The sequence below is a fragment of the Eptatretus burgeri genome, chromosome 4 (genome assembly GCF_056783735.1).
Source record: "Eptatretus burgeri isolate ZD-2024b chromosome 4, Ebu_testis_v1, whole genome shotgun sequence".
Classification (NCBI taxonomy): Eukaryota; Metazoa; Chordata; class Myxini; order Myxiniformes; family Myxinidae; genus Eptatretus; species Eptatretus burgeri.
In genome coordinates this window covers 122,238,781-122,258,605 of record NC_140964.1, presented here as the reverse complement: position 1 = coordinate 122,258,605, position 19,825 = coordinate 122,238,781, and the positions used below count along the sequence as shown (strand labels likewise).

At 44.7% G+C, this 19,825-nt stretch overlaps 1 protein-coding gene across 1 annotated transcript in view; it reads left to right on the top strand.

Annotated features, from left to right (window-relative positions):
- SLC16A10 (solute carrier family 16 member 10) overlaps positions 1–19,600 on the top strand; it is a 99,582-nt gene extending 79,982 nt beyond the window's left edge. Inside the window, exon 8 of the mRNA XM_085879928.1 lies at positions 16,885–19,600. Within this exon, the coding sequence (XP_085736054.1) occupies positions 16,885–17,072 (188 nt within the window). The 3' untranslated portion in view covers positions 17,073–19,600. The remainder of the gene's footprint in view (positions 1–16,884) is intronic.
- Positions 19,601–19,825: the final 225 nt, after the last annotated feature.

Genomic DNA, 19,825 nt, shown 5'->3' with positions numbered 1-19,825 from the left:
AGCATGCAGCGTGGCAAAATGGCGGCATCGTCCTTCTTTAGTCGCACCACCTACACACGCAGCCTCAGCACGTTCAGCCCCCGTAAGGTCGACAGCACAAGACGAAAGATCTATGGTATGCTCCAGCTGGCTTTTCACAAGGTCCAGTATACAAATGCGGGCATGGCCTGTTCACCAGGTTAGGCCAAATTGGGGTGTTGGGCTCCGCAGGCGGATCGATGGGACCACAAGACGTGTCGTGAGTAGGGACAGTCAGAGGCGCCGTCACTGGACTCCGGATGAACTTGTCGATGTCCTCCTCAAAAAAGTCGATCGCCGACTCCCCTCCTGCAGTCCCTCCTGCCTCTTTCACGAAGCAGATCGCAGACAGGCACAACCGTCCCTAACACAGCAGATCGCGACTCTCACTAGTCGCTTCGTCCCTGTCTTCCCGGGGCTCGCTCTTCTCACTAAAGCCGATCCCAGACTCGACTCGAGCAGCCTCTCATCCAGCAGAAGTCAGACTCTCACAGTCGTTTCTCATCCAGCAGAAGGCCGACTTGACAAAGCAGCCATTTCTTTTTACAGCCGATCGCACCACCTCTTGGCGCTCTCAATCCCACCTTCGCCTTCCCGGCGTTCGCTTCTCCAGGCTACACCCTCTCAGCCGGCTGCTTCTCCCAGAGCACTGGGTGGAGACTCTTTCGGAGAGGGGGACGAAGAAGAACAACCTCTCGATACACCACCACTGCACGAACAATCAACAGCCTCGTACACCTCCTGACACACATGTAACGTCCAATTGCCGAACATCCTGGCAAAACATGCATTTAATGGGGGATCTGGGCTAATCCTATATTTAATAACACACTAAGGGCCATTTCCGCAACAATATATACATATATATATATATATATATATATATATATATATATATATATATATATATATATATGCACACACACAGTTCTGAAAAAAAATTAAGAGACCACTGCAAAATTATCAGTGAAATGAGAGCGAGAGAAGAACCTTCAGAGTTTAGGCTTTATTCCATTTGATTGGAGCCGCTTCTACGGGCACACCGGGGAATACAGGTTCAGCTAGAAGTACATAAGCAGTAACGTATACATGTGCAATTAATCATCGCAGAATAAATCCGCGTAAGCACGGAGTTCGATATAATCTCCATTCTCACCAGTCAATGAGCACCTTCAGTCAATGAGCACCAAGTGAACAGCCGATGTAAATGGCAATGCCCCGGGGACAATCACCCCGTGCCGCGGAGACCTCCCCTTATACGCGAGACGCACAACATGTGATCCCGCGTCATGTCTCTCAATTCACCTCAATTCACCACATTCTCCCCACCTTTAAAATGCAACTAGGGGCCCAACTTACACACCATGATTGCTTTAGCACTATAGGAGTATACATTTCAAGCAACGCGGACTAATAGATCTACAGAAGCATACATGCCAAGCAGTGATTATTCTGAGTTGCAGGAGCATGGTAATGAGCATCGGTATATGATATAATGAGCATATAGGAGCATGAGAAGCGAGAATGCCGATAATCCCCTTTACAGATTGAGTCGTCGAGGGAGCCTTATTCGTCGACCTCTCCGGGAGTAAATGGCAGTTTCACTTGAGGGAGGCTTCCGATCCTCTTGGTGAGCCTCGACTTGTGCCGGGGATGACTCCTCGATCGCCCTCGGGTGGAACGCGGCAGCCCCGTCGCCCGGTGGAGTTCCTGGGGGGGGAACACCTGGGGAGGGGATGTCAGAAGGAGGAGTGCCAGAAGGTGGTGTACCTGCGGGAGGAGTACCTGAGGGAGCCAGATGGCGAACCGACACAGTGGTCTCCCTGCCATCCGGGAGCCTGACATGAGCATACTCTGGATTAGTGTCAATGAGTTCGACCCCCTCCACCAGGGGTTCATACTTGCTTTGTCGTACCGGGCGTTTCATGAACACTGTTCCGGGATGGGTCAGCCAGTTGGGCACCGTTTGACCGTCAACATAACGTCGCTGGTGAGTAAACATTCGTTCGTGAGGAGTTGCATTGGTGGACGTGCAGAGCAAAGAGCGTATGGAATTCAGAGCGTCGGGAAGGGTAACCTCCCACCGCTCGGGGCCCAGTCCTCTTGATTTCAACGCCAGAGTTACGGCTTTCCAAATAACCCCGTTATACCGTTCCACCTGCCCGTTACCCTGTGGGTTGTAACCCGTCGTTCGACTAGTTGCTATGCCGAGCTCTAGTAGGAATTGTTTTAGCCCGACCGACATGAAACACGGCCCTCTGTCTGAATGTATGTACGAAGGTTTCCCAAACATAGCGAAGAGGTCAGAGAGACATCTCACGACAGTGCCCGAGGTCATATCCGAGCACGGAAATGCGAAAGGGAACCTTGAATATTCATCAACAACGGTGAATATGTATCTGTTGTCTGTCTCGGTCGGCAGGGGCCCTTTGAAGTCGATGTTTAGTCTCTCGAAGGGTGAAGTGGCCTTGATCAGTCTGCCAGATGCCGCGCCATAGAATCTGGGTTTTAGTTCAGCACAAACAGGGCATGAAGCATTCATTTGTTTAATATCTTCAACAGAATAGGGAAGATTTTGTCTGCGCACGAAATGTGCCATTCTGGTTACCCCTGGGTGGCAGAGAGACACGTGTAGGTCTTGCAAAGCCTGACTGATTGTTGCCGAACTGTAAACCCGAGAGAAGGTATCTGCAGCAGGGTTTTCCTTCCCGGGCCGGTAAACAATGTCGTAACTGCAGCAAGCTTGGTCTATCCGCCATCTCATAATTTTTTCATTCTTAATTTTCCCGTTATTTTTCCCATCAAACATGAATGCCACGGATCGTTGGTCCGTAACGAGCGTGAAGTGGTTTCCCAGTAAATAATGTCTCCATTTCCGCAGCGCTTTGACGATGGCGTACGCTTCCTTCTCTATCGCTGAGTGTCTCTGCTCGCTTCTAGAGAGAGTTCTCGAGAAGAACGCGACCGGCCGCCCAGACTGATTAAGTGTAGCAGCTATCGCGTGATCTGAAGCGTCAGTTTCCACCACAAAGGGCACCGAGCTATCGATCGATAAAACCACGGACTTACTGATATCATCCTTGAGGCTGTGGAAAGCTCTTACAACAGCGGCATCTGGTGGAAAGTTTTTGCAATGCACTAGGGGATGTATTTTCTCGGAGTATTGCGAAATCCATCTCGCATAGTAAGCGAACATGCCGATCACCCGGCGCATTGTCTGCAAGTCCTGAGGTGGTGGTAGCTCACGGAGCGGGCGCAATCGTTCAGGATCAGGCTTAATTGTGCCGTCGGCTATCGTGTAGCCGAGAAGGTCAATTGACCTTGCCGAGAATACGCATTTCTCGTAGTTGAGAGTCAGATTATATTTTCTAGCAATGCTCAAGAATCTGTCCAGATTCATATCATGTTCCCCCTGATCCCTACCGCACACTGTGACATTGTCCACGTAAACAAAAGTGTCTTTGAGGTTTTCATCTGAGATGATGTCGTCCATAACCCGTTGGAAGCAAGCTACCCCATTCGTGACACCGAAAGGTATTCTCCTGAATTGGTAGAGGCGCCTCCCTGCCTGGAATGCGGTGTAAGGTTTGTCTTCCTCTCGGATGGGAATTTGATGATAGGCGCTTCGCAAGTCGATGGTGCTGAATACCTTATAATTGGCCACGCGTTCGACCATCTCGTCTATGCGCGGCAGGGGGTAGGCATCGAGTTGGGTAAAGCGATTGACCATTTGGGAATAATCGACAACCATTCGTTTCTTATGGTTCTGACTGCTGGTTACTAACACCTGTGCGTGCCATGGCGAATCGCTCAGTTCTATAATTCCTTCTTCCAGTAATCGCTTGGTTTCTGAAGTGATGAAATTCATGTCAGCAGTGGTATATCGCCGTGATTTGATCGCTATCGGTTTGCAGACCGGCGACAAGTTAGCGAACAGCTGGGGGGACGTCACCTCCGCGGTGGTCAACGCATTTAAAATTAGACGAGGCTTGCTTCCTCCAAAGGGTATTTCGACGCTCGTGTGCTGCTTGAGGACATTATGACCCAGAATTACGTCTGCGCACAAATCACGAAGCACCAGTACCCTTACATCCCGATGCGTGTACCCTTTTACGTCCAATTCAACATTGCAGTACCCTCGTACGCGGGATTGTAGTGAGGTGGCGGCCATGCATACCGTATTGTCTGTCGGGTGGATTATCCATTTCCTGCCCTTTACTAGCGAGCTGTTGACGAAACTTTCAGAGCTACCGGTATCAATCAGTGCCTCAGCCATATGCCCGTTAATTCGTACGTTGATGATAGCCTTGGATAGATTCCCCGGGGAGGCTGCAGTTAATTTATTTTGCGAGTAGAGAGCCGCAGAAGTGGGTTTATTTCTCCTTAGAGTAGATTTACATACCCTGGCATAATGCCCTTTCTTGTCGCAATTCATGCATGTGGCATCTCTGGCGGGGCATTTTTGACGAGGGTGCCTTTTGTACCCACAAAAGAAGCATTTACCAACCGGAGCAGTTGCTGAGGAGTTTGACATGGCCTGGGTATCCGGCTCCTCGGGTGTTTCTCCATCCCCTATGTCTGGCTGTGTCTGTGCCAGTGGGGTTCCTTGGGTTCCCATCGTAGCAGCGTTCATTAGCAGCATCGGTGTCCCAAATGACTCAGATTGCTGCTGAGCCGTATCCATCGCTCGTGCCTGATCGACTACCTTGTCAAGAGTGGGTTGCGCTTTCTCGAGTAAGCGTTGCCGTATGTGGGCTGATCTGAGTCCTTGGATGAATGCCTCCCGTGTCGCTTCTTTTCGGTGTTCCTCGGCGCTTACGGCCCGGAAGCTGCCGTCTTTTCCCAGCTGATTCAGAGTTTGCAGGAACTGATCGATTGTCTCCCCGGCTGCTTGCTTGCGTGTGTTGAGAAGATGTCGTATGTATACCTCGTTCTTGCGCTTCACGTAGAGCGCCTGCAGCACGTCGATCGCTGCTTCGTAAGTGTCGCACTCCGAGAAGAGCCTGTACACGCTGGGCGAGACATGATTCACGAGAGCGGCAAATTTGTCAGCTCCCTCCTCGATGATGGTCAGATAGTGTGAGAAGGAACAGAACCAATGCGACCATTTCATTTCTGCGTCAGTCGCGTTTGGGTCTGCGTTGAACCTCTCTGGTTTGTAGATCTTGTCCATCGTTGGTTGAGAGAGCCGAGAAAACTAAATGGAATAAATTGAAATGAGAGCGAGAGAAGAACCTTCAGAGTTTAGGCTTTATTCCATTTGATTGGAGCCGCTTCTACGGGCACACCGGGGAATACAGGTTCAGCTAGGAGTACATAAGCAGTAACGTATACATGTGCAATTAATCATCGCAGAATAAATCCGCATAAGCACGGAGTTCGATATAATCTCCATTCTCACCAGTCAATGAGCACCTTCAGTCAATGAGCACCAAGTGAACAGCCGATGTAAATGGCAATGCCCCGGGGACAATCACCCCGTGCCGCGGAGACCTCCCCTTATACGCGAGACGCACAACATGTGATCCCGCGTCATGTCCCTCAATTCACCACAATCAGTTTTTCTGGTTTTACTATTTATAGGTATGTGTTTGAGTAAAATGAACATTTTTATTTTATTCTATGAACTACCGACAACATTTCTCCAAAATTCCGAATAAAAATATTGTCATTTAGAGCATTTATTTGCAGAAAATGACAACTGGTCAAAATAACAACAAAGATTCAGTGTTTTCAGACCTCAAATAATTCAAACAAAAGAAGTTCATTTTCATTTTTAAGCAACATAATACTAATGTTTTAACTGAGTAAGAGATCAGAAATCAATATTTTGTGGAATAACCCTGATTTTCAATCACAGCTTTCATGCGTCTTGGCATGCTCTCCACCAGTCTTTCACATTGCTGTTGGGTGACTTTATGCCACTCCTGGCGCAAAAATTCAAGCAGCTCAGCTTTGTTTGATGGCTTGTGACCATGCATCTTCCTCTTGATCACATTCCAGAGGTTTTCAATGGGGTTCAGGTCTGGAGATTGGGCTGGCCATGACATGATCTGATGGTCCTCCATCCATACCTTGATTGTCCTGGTTGTGTGGCATGGAGCATTGTCCTGCTGGAAAAACCAATCCTCAGAGTTGGGGAACATTGTCAGAGCAGAAGGAAGCAAGTGTTCTTCCAGGACAACCTTGTATGTGGCTTGATTCATGAGTCCTTCACAAAGACAAATCTGCCCGATTCCAGCCTTGCTGAAGCACCCCCTGATCATCACCGATCCTCCACCAAATTTCACAGTGGGTGCGAGACACTGTGGCTTGTAGGCCTCTCCAGGTCTCCGTCGAACCATTAGACGACCAGGTGTTGGGCAAAGCTGAAAATTAGACTCATCAGAAAAGATGACCTTACTCCAGTCCTCTACGGTCCAATCCTTATGGTCTTTTGCAAACCTCAGCCTGGCTCTTCTTTGCTTCTCATTGATGAAGGGCTTTTTTCTGACTTTGCACGACTTCAGCCCTGCCCCTAGGAGCCTATTTCGAACCGTCCTCGCCATACACTTCACCCCAGCTGCCGTTTGCCATTCTTTTGTAGGTCACTTGATGTCATCCTACGGTTGTTGAGTAACATTCGAATGAGTTGGCGGTCATCCCGGTCAGTGGAAAGTCGTTTTCGCCCTCTGCCAGTCTGTAGCTTTGTTGTCCCCAATGTCTGCTGCTTGACCTTGTTCTTATGAACCGCCATCTTTGAAATTTTAAGGATGGAAGCAACGTGACGCTCACTGTATCACTCTGCCAGTAAAGCCAGAGTTGAACCCTTATTTTCCTCACTCAAAACTTTTCTTTTCAACTCTTTTGGCATGGTCCATAGTTATTTTTTTGATTCCAATTACTTTTGAGGTACAACTAGCACTGTTTTTGCCATCCAGCTGGTCCTATTGCAAGAGGATAGTGATGACCACTAGGTTTTTTTCAAGAGGATAGCAGTGGTTTTTATACTTTTCCTTGTTAAATAAGATTCCGTTCAGGTGATCACCTAATCAGTACCTCACTGAGTAGAATGAGGTGTTCCTGTGTTGGAATTCAACAGACACTGGAATGGAATGGCTGCCATACATGTTGCGATGCTGATTTAAAAATTTTTTGGAGTGGTCTCATTTTTTTCCCACAGCGATGTATGTATGTATGTATGTATGTATGTATGTATGTATGTATGTATGTATGTATGTATATATATATATATATATATATATATATATATATATATATATATATATATATATATATATACATATATATACATATACGCACACACTTATATCTTCTTCTTCTTCTTTCGGCTACTGCCGTGAGGGGTTGCCACAGCGGATCATCCTTCTCCATTTCGCTCTATCCTCCACATCTTCCATTGACACTCCAACCACCTGCATGTCCGCCCTCACTGCATCCATGAACCTCTTCTTTGGCCTTCCTCTTCTCCTCCTACCTGGCGGCTCCATCCTCAGCATCCTTCTCCCGATATACTCCACTTCCCTCCTGTGCACATGTCCAAACCATCTCAATCTCGCCTCTCTCACTTTGTCTCCAAACGGTCCTACCTGCGCTGTCCCTCTAATATACTCATTTCTTATCCGATCCACCCTCGTCACTCCCAACGAGAATCGCAGCATCTTTAACTCTGCCACCCCCAGCTCCGCTTCCTGTCTTTTTGTTAGTGCCACCACCTCCAAACCATACAACATAGCTGGTCTCACTACCGTCTTATATACTTTCCCCTTCACTCTTGCAGCTACCCTTCTGTCACAAATCACTCCTGCAACTCTTCTCCATCCACTCCATCCTGCCTGCACTCTCTTTTTCACTTTTCTACCACACTCTCCGTTACTTTGTACAGTTGATCCCAAGTATTTAAACCCATCCACCTTCCCCACTTCAACTCCTTGTAACCGCACCATACCACCACCCTCCCTCTAATTTACGCACATGTACTCCGTCTTACTCCCACTGACTATCATTCCCCTTCTCTCAAGTGCGTACCTGCACCTCTCAAGGCTTGCCTCAGCCTGCTCCCTACTCTCCCTACAGATCATGATGTCATCCGCAAACATCATAGTCCATGGAGACTCCAGTCTGATCTCGTCCGTCAACCTGTCCATCACCATTGCAAACAGGAAAGGGCTCAGAGTCGATCCTTGGTGCAATCCCACTTTTACCTTAAACCGGTCCGTCATTCCTACCGCACACCTCACCGCTGTCACACTGTCCTCATACATATCCTGCACCATCCTCACATACTTCTCTACAACTCCCGACTTCCTCATACAATGCCACAACTCCTCTCTTGGCACCCTATCGTAAGCTTTCTCCAAATCCACAAACACACAATGTAATTCCTTCTGGCCTTCCCTATACTTCTCCATCAACATTCTCAAAGCAAACATCGCATCAGTGGTGCTCTTTCCTGGAATAAAGCCATATTGCTGCTCACAAATCATCAACTCTCTTCTCAACCAAGCTTCCACTACTCTTTCCCACAACTTAATGGTGTGGCTTAACAACTTCATACCTCTGTAATTACCACAGCTCTGCACATCACCCTTGTTCTTAAAAATCGGAACCAGTACACTTCCTCTCCACTCCTCAGGCATCCTCTCACTTTCCAAGATTTTATTAAACAATCTGGTTAAAAACTCCACTGCCATCTCTCCGAAGCACTTCCATGCCTCCACTGGTATGTCATCGAGGCCAACCGCCTTTCCACTTTTCATCTTCTTCATAGCAGTCCTCACTTCATCCTTACTGATCGAGCCCACTTCCTGATTCACCATCTCCACCTCTTCCAACCTTCTCTCTCTCTCTCATTTTCTTCATTCATGAGCTCCTCAAAGTACTCCATCCACCTTCTCAACACACTCTCCTCGCTTGTCAGCACATTCCCATTTGCGTCCTTTATCACCCTAACCTGCAGCACATCCTTCCCAGCTCGGTCCCTCTGTCTTGCCAATCGGTATAAATCCTTTTCCCCTTCTTTTGTATCCAACTTCTCATGCAGCTCATCATATGGCTTTTCCTTGGCCTTTGCCACCTCTCTCTATGCCTTTCGCCGCCAGTTCTTGTACTCCTGCCTACTTTCTTCATCTCTCTGACTATCCCACTTCTTTTTCGCCAACCCCTTCTTCCTTTTACTTTCCTGTACTTCCTCATTCCACCACGAAGTCTCCTTATCTTCCTTCCTCTGTCCAGATGTCACACCAAGTACCTTCCTAGCTATCTCCCTCACCAGTTCTGCTGTACTTGCGCAATCATCCCACCCATCTTTACCACCATCCAACACCTGTCTCACCTCCTCCCTAAATTCCACGCAACAGTCTTCCTCCTTCAGCTTCCACCATCTGGTCCTTGGTTCAGCCCTCACTCTCTTCCTCAACCTCACCTCCAAAATCATCCTCCAGACCACCAATCGATGCTGTCGAGCTACACTCTCCCCTGCCACCACCTTACAGTGTCTAATCTCTTTCAGGTTGCATCTCATGCTTAAGATGTAATCCACCTGTGTGCACTTTCCTCCACTCTTGTACGTCACCCTGTGTTCCTCCTTCTTCTTGAAATACGTATTTACCACTGCCATTTCCATTATTTTTGCAAACTCTTCCACCATTTGCCCTTCCACATTCCTCTTGCTGAGACTGTACCTACCCATCACCTCGTCATCCTCTTTATTCCCTTCCCCAACATGCCCATTGAAATCTGCTCCAATCACCACTCTTTCATCCTTGGATACACTCTCCACCACTTCATCGAACTCACTCCAGAAATCTTCTTTATACTCCATCTCACACCCCATTTGTGGGGCATATGCACTGATGACATTCATCATCACCCCTTCAATTTCCAACTTCACACTCATCACTCGGTCAGACACTCTCCTCACCTCCAATACCCTCTTGACATAATCTTCCTTCAGGATTACCCCGACACCATTTCTCCTCCCATCCACACCATGGTAGAACAGTTTGAAATCACCTCCAATGCTCCGAGCCTTACTCCCCATCCACTTGGTCTCTTGTACACACAGTATGTCCACCTTTCTTCTCTCCATCATATCAGCCAATTCTCGCCCTTTGGCAGTCATCGTCCCAACATTCAGGGTTCCAACTCTCACCTCCACACTTTTCCACAGCTGTATATATATATATATATATATATATATATATATATATATATATATATATATATATATATATATATATATATATATATATATATATATATATATATATATATATATATATATATATATATATATATATATATATATATATATATATATATATATATATATACGCACACATCTATATATATATTTATATACGCACACATCTATATATATATTTATATATATATATTTATATATATATATATATTTATATATATGTATATATATTTATATATATATATATATATGTATATATATTTATTTATATATATATATATATATATATATATATATGTATATATATATATATCATACAGTACCATTCAAAAGTATGGACATATCTACTCATTCAAGGGTTTTTCCTTATTTTTTAATGTTTTCTACATTGTAGAATAATCGTGAAGAATAGCCTGGTGTTGGCTCAGTGGTTAGGGTGGCGGCTTGGGATCCTAGGGTCCTGAGTTCAATCCCCGTCGGCCGCTGAATTAAAACACCAGGGGGTTGACTCAGCCTGTCATCCTTCCGAGGTCAGCGAAATGAGTACCAGTTCCAGTGTGTGTACTGGTGGAGGGGCACTGCATCAGCGACACAGTCACACTTCAAGAAATGATAGCTTCTCCGGCAGCTAAGCTGCCATACTACCACCACCACCACACGTGAAGACATCACATCAATGAAATAATAAATATGGACTTATGTCATAACCAAAAAGTGTTAAACAAACAAATCAAAATATATTTCATATTTTCGATTCTGCAAAGTAGAATCTTGATGACAGCTTTGTCTTGATGTCTTGATGACATGTCTTGATGATGTCCTTTGTCTTGATGACAGCTTCGCACACTCTTGGCATTCTCTCAACCAGCTTCATGAGGTAGTCACCTGGAATGCTTTTCCATAAACAGGTGTGCCTTGTTAAAAGTTAATTTGTGGAATTTCTTTCCTTCTTAATGTGTTTGAGCCAATCAGTGGGGTTGGTATGCAGTGGTATGACATGGTGTGGTATGTGGTATGACCAATCAGTGGTAATCAGTGGTGTGACAAGGTGGGGTTGGTATGCAGTAAATAGCCCTATTTGGTCAAAGACCATTATTTTGGCTTTATTGTAGTCGTCCATATTATGGCAAGAACAACTCAACTAAGCAAAGAAAAAATGACAGTCCATCATAACTTTAAGACATGAACGTCAGTCAATCCGAAAAATTTCAAGAACTTTGAAAGTTTCTTCAAGTGCAGTCGCAAAAACCATCAAGCTCTGATAAAACTGGCTTTCATGAAAACCACTACATGAAAGGAAGACCCATGGTTACCTCCACTGCAGAGGATAAGTTTCTTGGAGTTACCAGCCTCAGAAATCACCAATTAACTGCACCTCAGATTGCAGCCCAAGTAAATACTTCACAGAGTTCAAGTAACAGACACATCTGAACATCAACTGTTCAGAGGAGATTGCATGAATCACGCCTTCATGGTCGAATTGCTGCAAAGAAACCACTCCCGAAGGAGACCAATAAGAAGAGACTTGCTTGGGCCTAGAAACATGAGCAATGGACATTAGACCAGTGGAAATCTGTCCTTTGGTCTGATGAGTCCGAATTTGAGATTTTTGGTTTCAACCGTCGTGTCTTTGTGAGACGCAGAGAAGGTGAATTGATGATGTCTGCAGGTGTGTTTCCCACCGTGAAGCATGGAGGAGGATGTACGATGGTGTGGGAGTGCTTTGCTGGTGACATTCGACAATTTATTTATAATTCAAGGCACACGTACCTACCCAGCATGGCTCCCACAGCATTCTGCAACGATACGCCATCCCATATGGTTTGCGCTTAGTGGGACCATCATTTGTTTTTCAACAGGACAATGACCCAAAAACACACCTCCAGGTTTTTTTTAGGGCTATTTGACCAAGAAGGAGAGTGATGGAGTGCTGCATCAGATGACTTGGCCTCCACAATCACCCGACCTAAACCCAATTGAGATGGTTTGGGAGAGTTGGACCACAGAGTGAAGGAAAGGCAGCCAACAAGTGCTCAGCATATGTGGGAACTCCTTCAAGACTGTTGGAAAAGCATTCCAGGTAACTACTTCATGAAGCTGGTTGAGAGAATGCCAAGAGTGTGCTGTCATCAAAGCTGTCATCAAGGCAAAGGGTAGCTACTTTGAAGAATCTCTTCTTCTTCTTCTTTCGGCTGCTCCCGTTAGGGGTCGCCACAGCGGATCATCTGTATGATCCGCATAGTGATTTGGCACATGTTTTACGCCGGATGCCCTTCCTGACGCAACCCTGGTCGCCTCTTACGACACAGGGATATGGTACACCTATTTTAACCGGGGTATACACCGGCCCAGTATACTGGTACTCATTTCGCTGACCTCGGAAGGATGACAGGCTGAGTCAACCCCCTGGTGTATTAATTCAGTGGCCCAACGGGGCTTGAACTCAGGAACTTTTGGATCCCAAGCCGCTGCCCTAACCACTGCGCCAACACCAGGCTCACTTTGAAGAATCTAAAATATAAAATATATTTTTATTTGTTTGACACTTTTTGTTACTACATAATTCCACATGTGTTATTTCATAGTTGTGATGTCTTCACTATTATTCTAAAATGAAGAAAATAGTAAAAAAAAAATGAAGAAAAACTCTTGAATGAGTCGGTGTGTCCAAACTTTTAACTGGTTCAGTATTTGTATATATTTTTATTGTCTTGTCCAGAGGGTTCGCCCCTACTTGGACGGATGGCCAAACGATTTCCCTTCGATTGGAGGCTTACAGCCAAGATTCTTGGAGATTATGGTATGCTGGAGAAAGAAAGGGCAGCAAAGGACGGAGGCACACGGGTTGTACTCGAACCCACAACAGATACACGGACACCAGCAAATTAAATAAATATTGATTTAATTAACAGAAAGCACTGAACAACAAAAAATTTTTACTGGAGATGTGTAAAGTGCTTTAGACTAATTTGGGTACGCTGATTTCAAAAATCATAACCGTTTTGCTGTATCACGGTCAGGATTTTCAGTAACAGAAATATTCCCATTGCCTAGAAGTCAGGATTTCAATGAAATTTACAAAAATTCATTTATTCATTTATTTCATCATGAATGCTTCAAAATTATAGAAATTACAGAAAAACTCCACTAGAATGTAATTAAAAATGCTTTAGGCATTTGGCTTTGCGTTTGTGCTGCTCTGTGTCAGTTTCACGATGCAGGAACCAGCAGAAATCGCCCATCATGTTCGGGTTGTGCCGCCCTTGGTAACGCGTCTCCATGAGTGAAATCTCTTGGTGGAATCGCTCGCCGTGCTCGTCCGAGACTGCTCCCAAGTTGTCAGGGAAGAAGTTCAGGTGCTGGTGTAGGAAATGGATTTTCAGGGACATCCTGGAGCCAAGTTTCCTGAAGGACTCCAGCAGCTGCTGCACTATTTCTTCATAGTTGTCCGCGCGCTCGTTCCCCAAGAAGTTGTCCGTCACAGCTTTGAAGCTCCTCCACGCTGCCAGCTCTTTGGGGTTTAGAGTTGTCGGAAAGGTTTCGTCCTTCATAATCTGTCGGATTTGCGGTCCAACAAAGACACCAGCCTTGATCTTGGCCTCCGACAAGGTGTTGCCAAACTTTTCCTTGAGGAAAAACCCACGCCCATTCAGATCCATTGCCCGTACAAAACTTTTCATCAAGCCGAGCTTTATGTGGAGTGGTGGAAGGAAAACCTTGGCTGGGTCGACAAGGGCGACATGCTTCACGTTGTGTCGACCAGGTACATGCTCTTTTCGCTCTTCCCAATCTTTCTTCGTCCAGTGATTCTTGTCGTCTCTGCTATCCCAGAGACAAAGGAAGCACATGTATTTCGTGTAGCCTGACTGCAGCCCTAACAACAGCGCCACCACTTTCAAGTCTCCGCAGATGTGCCAGTTGAAGTCATTGTACTTGATGGAATCAAGCAGCTGCCGCATAGTCTCATAGGTCTCTGTCATGCCGAACGCGTGAGCCAGTGGGACTGATGGTTTCTCGTTGCCATTGTGGAGCAAAACAGCCTTCAAGCTGTTCTTCCCCGAGTCGATGAAGAGGCGCCAGTCTGCAGGATCGTGATCACACCCAAGTTCTTTCAACAGACCGTTGATGGCACTGCAGAATGTCATCGTGTCTTCCATCTCAAAGAACTCAGCCATGTCTCTGTGACGTGCTCTGAACAAGGATATCTTGGTGTTAGGTTCAAGTAGATTCCACTGCTGCAGCCTTGATCCAAGCAGCTCTGCCTTCGCCTTTGACAGCGAGAGATCTCTTACAAGATCATTTAAGTCTCCCTGGTTCACAAGGTGTGATTCTTGAGTGTCGGGTTCAAAAGGTTCATCATCACCATCCTCTTCACCACTGCTTATAGCTATGTTCTGATCAGCTGGAGGTGTTGGAACGGGGTTCTCGTCATCATGAGGCACAGGTTTACGAGCAGAGACGCAGTCAGCGTACTTGATGTGACCTTTATTCTTCTTTTTGAAGCCGGCGATGCTTGTGCAGCAGAAATAACAATCATCATGATGATTCTGCGGCTCATGCCATATCATGGGCACCGCAAATGGCATGCTCGCGCGCTTGCCCACCAACCACTGAGTCAAGGTTGTGTGACAGCTTGTGCAGCAGATGTGTGGTGCCCAGCTCTGTTCTTGGTCCCCCACCTTACACCCGAAGTAGTGAAAGTAGGCGGCCTTCATTTTCACTGCTGTAGATATACTTCGCTGTTGATCTTTTTTGGTATACCGACCACAGACATAACAGAAGTTGTCAGGATGATTGGTACAGGAACGCCTACTCATCTTTATCTGAAAGAAAGAAATATAACACAAGTTAACAACAATTGTACGAACTCGACATGTTAAAGACATATGTAAATTTCATTGAAATCCTGACTTCTAGGCAATGGGAATATTTCTGTTCCTGAAAATCCTGACGTGATACAGCAAAACGGTTATGATTTTTGAAATCAGCGTACCCAAATTAGTCTTAATCACTTTACACATCTCCAGTAAAAAAAAATTTTTGAAATTTGTTGTTCAGTGAAATCAAACGGTTATAATGGCAATAATTCAACATGTAAGGTAACTTAAATCTAAATTTCTATTTGAGGCACCTCCGCACTCAGACACAAAAACAGACAAGGGGAAAAGATAAAGCAAAACAAAAATCCCTCCTTCCTTCTGGCACTTGGCTTCGGGTCGAGAAGTGATATTTTATGAGCGTTGGGGTCGAACTGCGTCATCCTGCATGGATGGAAACCGCGCCCAAAATGGCGCCAAACCTCTCTCCTTGCGGGAAGCATATGGGAGGTAATTTGTGCGGATAGTCTCTTTGTCAAGAGAGCCCACAAGCTGTCATGAAAGTTCCTCATCACGATTGGGGCGGTTGATGCTGCTCCTCTGCAGAATGCCAGACTCGCTCACCCAGAATGGCACAATACGAGGCTTCGAGGCTGGTCTCACACGATGAAGCCCAACTGTCAATGACTGGCATCTTGTTCCATCATGCGGGCAAATTCACAGCACGACACGAGAAGCCATTGATAAGGAACGGCTGGCTTGGCAAGTGCTAACTAGCTGCTTGGTAACTAAACAAACGCCTGTATTGCAATGTCGGAAATTGGCACCGTTTTGCGTGATCCTGCAATTGTTTACTGGGCTCTTCGGGTTAGGGTTAGGGCTGCGGCACAATCACCAATATTGTAATCACCATTATCGAAGATGGAAGAATCGAGAAGAATATGATTCGTCATGAGATGAGAAAAGCTTGTGATAAAGACTCAGCACAACCGAGAGGGACCTTTACTTGCTGATGAAAAAGGATAGCACCACGATCAATATAGAGTAATTACCAATATTATAATCAAACAATTTACAGTGATGTCTGATTTCTAAGCAGATAGAAGACAAACAAGGGCAAATGATTATTCAAGTACTGCATTGTTATTTTGTCAAATGATGAGGGTCGAGCAATTGTAGAGTATTGGCAAGACAGAATACTGAGAAAGTGAACAAACTTCAAGAGAACGAAGAAGCTTACGTTTCCAGGCAAAAATGCTACAGATAGAACTCTGGTATATGAGAGTTGTACTCTTATATACTATCATTGGTAACAGGTCATACAACAGTAGTCTGCAGAGAATTACAACAGGAAAGGAATGATATTTTTGCCTGGGTTGTGCTGCAGTGAAATTATTAGATATTTCTTATACTGTCACCCTTATATCTCATGTCGTTTGTTGGTTTCAACCTAAAATTACACTAAAGGCACATGAGTGTCTTTATTTATTTTCTGCAGTGATGCCCTCCAGGTTATCCGTGCATTAGCTTTTGGTGCCCTTTACACTCCAGTTGAATGTGCTTTTTGGATAGAATGGCATCCTTGTGCAAGCAGTTGATGCCCTATTATAGTGTTTATTTGTCATGATAGTTGACCATAAACTTCAGATTAAATCCCATCTAAGAGTTTATACTATGAACTGGGGTATTATTGTCTTAATTATTGAATCACAATGGTGCAATTTGAGAACAAAACCAGAATTTGGAATCCGTAGCCATCTTTGATGGAATGAAAAATCTGCTTTTTTGTCTTGATTGTTTTACATATCTTTTTCAAACTATCATAATGGTTTTTTTTGTTCCTAGGAATGCTGAGAGATAAATTGGGTTCATACGACTTGGCATTTTATCTTGCCGGTGTTCCACCTTTGCTGGGAGCAGCAGTCCTAGCTTCAATCCCACGCCTTGCAACTGTGGGCTTGAGACAAAAAACCAGGGAAAGTAGAACAGAAATGTCAAAGAAAGATGATGAAGAGTCCCTCTCTTGTGTTTGATTTGCAACAGAAGATCCTCATGTGGATGTTTTCACGTCTTTGTAGTCGTGAAGAAAGAAAAGGAGAGTTTTTTTTTTTTAACGGACACATGAAGATTTTCTTTTTTGTATTTCTCTCATCAAAGTTGGAGCAAGTGTATCGGTGTCAAAGATGAAAAGAGGGAATAAGAATAATGGTTAAATGAAGTAGAACATAGTTTTGTCTGTGTAAAGATTGTATTTTGAGTCGAATGCCATTTTAAAAAAATAAATATATTGTTTTATTGACTACAAACTAAAGATGCACAACATGCAACAACTCCAGAAACCTGATGTCAAGTATATGTGCTATTTAGATTATGATCCGACATTGCTGAATGTAGAATGATCGACAAATGAAAGTTGTTCTTCAATATACATGCTGTGTATATGATGCCTTGAGATCCTGTGCACCAATGAGTGTAACTTTCAGGTACATTAGATTTGTGAAGATACAGTAATACCTGTGCTTGATGGCAATGATAAAGGTAAGCAATCAAACTACATAAGGGTAAGTGTCAGCTCAGCAGGAATGTTGATAAGCAGCGGTTTAAACAACCACTTTGGTTAACCTGCTTATTATGAAAGACCGCCAGTTTATTTTACTACTTATATGTGGTCATGTTACCTGTGTTATTTATTTGCAAGCAAATGCCTTGAATGGAAGAATGAGGGAAATAATGTTGAAGTCGTTCCTCTTTTCAACATTTCTTTGTTTTTCTGCATTTTCTTGCTTTCCACCGCTCCCTACCTTTCACTCGTCCAGCCTTATGTTAGTTCCATTACTTTTCATTTATTTTGCTTTTTCCCACCTTTCTCACCCATCTCTCTTCTCACTCCCTCATCATCTCAGCTTAGGCCGAAGTCACATTTGCTCTACGGTGAGGATACGCAGCCGTACGCCCTCAGAATTGACAGAAACGTGCGGCGGCCGCAGAGTTTCTGCGGTGGCCTCAGGGTGGCCCTACACTGTATGGCTATCTTTTACAGGCCGTAGGGGTCGCCGTGGAATTATAACGCGGACTTATAACTTTTTTTCATTTCTACGTTCACCGTAGCAATTCGACAAGCCGAAACAAAAGAAATGGTAAAAAAAAAAAAATGAACCCACTCGTTACCGTCTGTCTGGCCGCACGTTCGCCTTAGGGCCCCCCCGCGGTCCCCCTGCGGTCGCCTTGCGGGCACCTTGCGTCTGCCTTGAAAATTCTATGGCCGCCACAGGAACGCCCTTAGGTCACCGTGCGACATCAAATCAAAGACCGTACAGCACCCCTACGTTTTCGGTCTCCACAATTTATAAATACGCCGTGCGGCTACCCGAAAAATAAAAACATATGTGACTGCTACATTGTGTGACCGTGGAAATACTGCGGCCGCCCTATAATTGCTCGTGGCCGTAGATTTTGTGGACCCCACGGCCGCCGTGGCAAATGTGACTTAGGCCTTACCAACACGTGACTTACTGCACTCTCCACCCAAATGCACCTTTAATTAAGCCTTTTGTTCCATCCTCTATTTCTCCAATTTTCACTTTGCCCTCTCCGACACACCCCCCCCCCAACCACCTGCTTCCCTCTTTCATAAAAAATATAAATTGGACCTTTCATTTCTTATGAAACAGCAAAGAAGACTGTTTACTAGTTTGTTTGACACATTTCAACAGGTATCATAAAGTGAGGTAGTTGCAAGAGTGTTTTTGAAGATTAAAACAGTTAGTTTACCACATTGGAATTTACCGAGTAGAGGTAACTTGGTGTTGGGACTGGATACACTGCTCCTTATTACTGTCTGCATCTTCTGTTGCTTGCCTCTGATTAGCAACCCAATTACTTGAATTTTAAGAATCATAAAATAATCTTCAAAAAATTTTTATTTTAAATTTTCTTTTAATCACTTTTTCTGTCTGCCTGAGAGGGTGGGGCAGGGGTCTTACCTCTGAACTACCGAGCCTGGATTTGATGACCATTCTGACTCTAAAATGCTGATTTTTTTTTTTAACTTTGCAATTTACAAGGCTGTGACATCACAAACCATCCCTCAGATAGACGTGCTGGGTGTCTCATCTGCCTGCATTAGTTGGTGGATGTTAAATACCCCTCTGTGTCTTCTGTGACGAGTTGGCAAGTTATCGCTGGAACCCTGAACAGATTCCAAACTTTTGCCACATTCAGTTGAAAATCAGGCCCGTCAAGCCAGTTCGTTGAAAGGCTTGGGCCAAAAACATTGTGGGAATAATTGGGGCCATAAAAGTAGTAATAGACCTTTTTTTTTCTTCATCTCTGGAGGTGTTTTGTTTTTTTTTCACTGCTGGATTTGTCTCCTTCCAAATCATTTAGCATTTTCCTCCTGCAGTGTTGGATTTTATTTTTTTCAATCCCTTGTATTGTTTTTCTGATTGTTTTCATTTCTTTACACTTTATAGGAACTGCAATGTGATGCAAAGTATTTTGTATATTGCTGTATAATTTGAAGGTTCTGTTGATAAAGAGAATAAAGCAAACATTTCCAAAACTTGCTTCAATCAATTGGGGTTTGGAACTGCTGCCTGAGATTATTATGAGACTTTATGACTTTTTTTTTGTACATTCCAATAGGGAAACTTGCAAGCAGAGCATACATGCTAACATTGTATTCTGAAACCCCCCCCCACCCCCCACCCCTGATATTTGCAGTCTGCTCTGACTTCGATTTCACAGTGAAAACACATGGGGAAAATTGTAAACTGTTGCTATATAA